The following is a 4,595-nucleotide window of genomic DNA, read 5'->3' as shown; positions in this document are numbered from 1 at the left end:
CACTGTCATTCCACGTTTCATTACAATTTCTTTGACAACATTACCTAATGAGCCCAGACAAGCTAGTTGCTTCTACAGAAAACAAGTCATTTCACTTGGTCATCATAATGTCAATGAAAAATACCCCTATTTTGCATAGAAAAGTACTTGATAGATTCTCACACAGACATAGTATGGTACTATTGTGAATACAATAAGAAGTAAATAACCTACAGTTCTGCTGCTGTGTTAAATTGAAAACATGACAAGGAGATGTCCAGCACTATGATGACCAATACTGGCACTTGTAACCTTGCACAGACTTTTTGAAAGGTTGAACAGAGTCGAATCTGAGTTATCACAACAAAATACACAATTACGTAGGGCTATGTATTAAAAAATAATTAAAAAATAGCGAAGAAAATGGTCAGTCAGATCAAAATCGACTAGGCCTTATTCTTCAACCGGTCTAGCTTCCCCTTCTTTCACTCTTAAGTTGCAAGAAAGCAAGTGTAGCAATGTGCACGCGACAGCCGGGTGTGTGACGCTGGACCAATCAGAGAGCAGAGCTCCGAAAGTTTACCTTTTATGGCTAGAGCCGGGCATATGCTGTCGTATAAAAGAGCTCGCCCAGCTTTTCACCCTCACTTTGAGCTCCTCCACACGCAGCTAGTGCGGAATATCATCAGCTTGTAACCCATTCTCTTAAGTCGACAAACCCCCCCAAACCTAAGGTGAGTTGAATTTCTAGCTTTTAGAGCCTCTAATGCTTTTTTATTGCATTAATTTAAACGTGTAACTAGAATGTATAAATAAAACTGGTCATAAAGTCGTTAAACTAAGATACCGGTTTCTTTTCTGCTGATTACTAAATCTGCTTAAAATCGGTAGTTTTTCTTTAATACGTGGTTTTGTATGTAACTGATTGTTGTATTATAACTTTACTTACTGGACATGTCAGCTGGAAATTACGGTGACGTTAACTTAACGTTAGCTGTAACCGTTGAAGGCACGACATTTAATGGCCGGTGTGAAATCAGCGTTGCCGTTTAACGTTACCTCCACTAACATTTAAGATGAGCTGTGGTTAACCGTGCTTTAACCGTTATAAACACGACTTCACAGTTTTAAGGGTGTTCGTCGGGCATGTTACATACTTGATGGATAGCCGGCATGGGGAAGTTCTTTTGTGCAGGCGTTGCTGCAGCAGGGTGTGACCTACTTTAGCTAGCCGGCTAACGAGCATTCACCTTCTGTAAACCTGGTGAATCTAATATGCACTCATACAACCTAAATGGTCGAAGACCAGCTATTAGTCCACTTTCAACACATCCAACATTTTCAGTGAAGTCTGACTTTAACTTGTATCGTAGACATTTCGTCTTTAAGCCCGAAGATTAGTCGGGTATTTCATAGTCACCATTAACGCGTTTCGAAATATAAGGTGTGGTCAAATTAACCGGTGTAACGTGTTCTGGTTTTTAAACTTATAACATGTGTCGAACATTAATGCCTCTTAAATCTTATTGATGAAGACTAGAATATAATCAGAATGGGCTGATGATGGCTCACAAGTTCTTTGGTGTGAAGTCTGCTCTTATGGAGTCATTGAAGTGACTGCAGATCTGTGACGCAGTAATGTTGGGCAGACACCCGTCGAAATTCGGTTGTGTAATTGATACCAGGCGAGGCTGGAAGAGGATGTAAAACTACATTCGTATAGCATTTAGGGAGTGGCCCTGGCCTGATGAATGTCGAAATCTGTTCCTTTTTTACTGAACTCTGACTCTGGCTTAGTGCCACACCGCCGGCAGCCGCAAAGCGGCTCAATCCATTGCCTTTTATGGTAATAATGAGAGAATGCAGAGGGACTTCCTTTGTCTGGCATATCTGAGGCGCGTATTGTCACTCTAGCACCCTCTAGCGGCCAGACTGTAGAGTGCAGCACGAAACAGGAAGTTGACTCCACATGGTCACATGCTCACTGACAGTTTCACGCACTTGCACTTTCATTCAGTGACGCTCTTCTAAAACGTTTTCTCTCTTATAGTTCAGCCATGGATGATGAAATTGCCGCACTGGTTGTTGACAACGGATCCGGTATGTGCAAAGCCGGATTCGCTGGAGATGATGCTCCCCGTGCTGTCTTCCCATCCATCGTGGGTCGCCCCAGACATCAGGTGAGAAGTGGATGATAAATGGGTTTTAGGCTAACCCATAATATTTTCATACTTTAAATGTTAAATTTCTAGTTCCTAAATGTTTTCCAAAAATTAACATGCTTTGCTTTTATTACAGGGTGTCATGGTTGGTATGGGACAGAAGGACAGCTATGTTGGTGACGAGGCTCAGAGCAAGAGGGGTATCCTGACCCTGAAGTACCCCATCGAGCACGGTATTGTCACCAACTGGGATGATATGGAGAAGATCTGGCATCACACCTTCTACAACGAGCTCCGTGTTGCCCCAGAGGAGCACCCCGTCCTGCTCACAGAAGCCCCCCTGAACCCCAAGGCCAACAGGGAAAAGATGACACAGGTTGGTTTTTAGCTAGCAAAAGGTGCTTTGACTTCTCTTGTCTGTCCTTTTACCTCACTTTAAGTTTTCCTTCTCATTCGTTTACTTCCTCCAGGCTTTGTTTCCTCTGAGCTCCTGAGTTTCTCATCTTTTGTTGGAAGCTGCAGGTTATCTATACTTTTGCCTGCCTGTTTTGCAGTCCTCTGCACTCATTCTATGCACTTGTTTCTTTACTCTGGACTTCCAACTAACCCCTGCATGGATGTGTGGATGTGCTGTAATCATGTGAGCATCATTTAACTTCTCCACTCTCTTTACAGATCATGTTCGAGACCTTCAACACCCCTGCCATGTACGTTGCCATCCAGGCTGTGCTCTCCCTGTATGCCTCTGGTCGTACCACTGGTATCGTGATGGACTCTGGTGATGGTGTCACCCACACTGTGCCCATCTATGAGGGTTACGCTCTGCCCCATGCCATCCTCCGTCTGGACTTGGCTGGCCGTGACCTGACTGACTACCTCATGAAAATCCTGACCGAAAGAGGCTACAGCTTCACCACCACAGCTGAGAGGGAAATTGTCCGTGACATCAAGGAGAAGCTCTGCTATGTGGCTCTTGACTTTGAGCAGGAGATGGGCACTGCCGCTTCTTCCTCCTCCCTGGAGAAGAGCTATGAGCTGCCTGACGGACAGGTCATCACCATTGGCAATGAGAGGTTCAGGTGCCCAGAGGCCCTGTTCCAGCCATCCTTCTTGGGTAGGTTTTTTGACAAACATTGCCTTGTGTCTGTGAATGTACCCTAAATCTGCTTTTGAAGGGAGTTAAAGAACTCTGGTTAACAATTTGTTTTGCTCTGCAGGTATGGAATCTTGCGGTATTCATGAGACCACCTTCAACTCCATCATGAAGTGTGATGTTGACATCCGTAAGGACCTGTATGCCAACACTGTATTGTCTGGTGGTACCACCATGTACCCTGGCATTGCAGACAGGATGCAGAAGGAGATCACATCCCTGGCCCCTAGCACAATGAAAATCAAGGTGAGTGGGAGTCTGAACTTTGACCCTTAACTTTCATATTGGTCTGTAACTGAACACATGGCAACTCCTGCGTGGTGCTAATTGTCTGTTTCTCCACAGATCATCGCCCCACCTGAGCGTAAATACTCTGTCTGGATCGGAGGGTCCATCCTGGCCTCTCTGTCCACCTTCCAGCAGATGTGGATTAGCAAGCAGGAGTATGATGAGTCTGGACCATCCATCGTCCACCGCAAATGCTTCTAAACGGACTGTTACCACTTCACGCCGACTCAAACTGCGCAGAGAAAAACTTCAAACGACAACATTGGCATGGCTTTTGTTATTTTTGGCGCTTGACTCAGGATCTAAAAACTGGAACGGTGAAGGTGACGGCAATGTTTTTTGGCAAATAAGCATCCCCGAAGTTCTACAATGCATCTGAGGACTCAATGTTTTTGTTTTGTTTCTTTAGTCATTCCAAATGTTTGTTAAATGCATTGTTCCGAAACTTATTTGCCTCTATGAAGGCTGCCCATTAATTGGGAGCATACTTAACATTGTAGTATTGTATGTAAATTATGTAACAAAACAATGTCTGGGTTTTTGTACTTTCAGCCTTAAAATATTGGGTTTTTTTCTTTGTTCCAAAAAACGATGCTTTACCATTCAAGATGTAAAGGTTTCCATTCCCCCTGGGCATATTGTAAAAGCTGTGTGGAACGTGGCGGTGCCAGACATTTGGTGGGGCCAACCTGTACACTGACTAATTCAATTCCAATAAAAGTGCACATGTGTAATACATCCTATTCCTGTGTGACTTCCTGTGTTGGTGGACTCTGCTGACAGTCTCAAGTGTCTTGTCTCCAGATTTAATAAATCTGCCTATTCCTTGTTTAGTCCAGAGCACTCAAATTAGAGTCATCTCGACCTGACTCTTAAACTGGTCATTGTAGGTGGCTTTAACCAACTCTACCACACGCTTGAGCACAAAAGGTATCTTAGGTTTGCCACCTGCAACCGCTTAACTCAATTTCAATGTTAGCATCACTATGGGATGCCTGAAGTATGCAGCAAAC

General features: G+C 44.1%; 1 protein-coding gene across 1 annotated transcript; it reads left to right on the top strand.

Annotated features, from left to right (window-relative positions):
* The first annotated feature begins 560 nt into the window (after nt 1-560).
* actb2 (actin, beta 2) lies at nt 561-4,325 on the top strand. Its single transcript, XM_067419868.1, has 6 exons — nt 561-713; nt 2,030-2,159; nt 2,278-2,517; nt 2,817-3,255; nt 3,359-3,540; nt 3,640-4,325. Exons 2-6 carry the CDS (start codon nt 2,037-2,039, stop codon nt 3,781-3,783), a joined length of 1,128 nt encoding a protein of 375 aa, XP_067275969.1. The 5' UTR covers nt 561-713; nt 2,030-2,036; the 3' UTR covers nt 3,784-4,325.
* The last annotated feature ends 270 nt before the right edge of the window (nt 4,326-4,595 follow it).

Source organism: Pseudorasbora parva, chromosome 2 (genome assembly GCF_024679245.1).
Source record: "Pseudorasbora parva isolate DD20220531a chromosome 2, ASM2467924v1, whole genome shotgun sequence".
Lineage (NCBI taxonomy): Eukaryota > Metazoa > Chordata > Actinopteri > Cypriniformes > Gobionidae > Pseudorasbora > Pseudorasbora parva.
The sequence above is the reverse complement of the archived record's forward strand: the minus strand, read 5'-3'. Positions and strand labels throughout refer to the sequence as shown.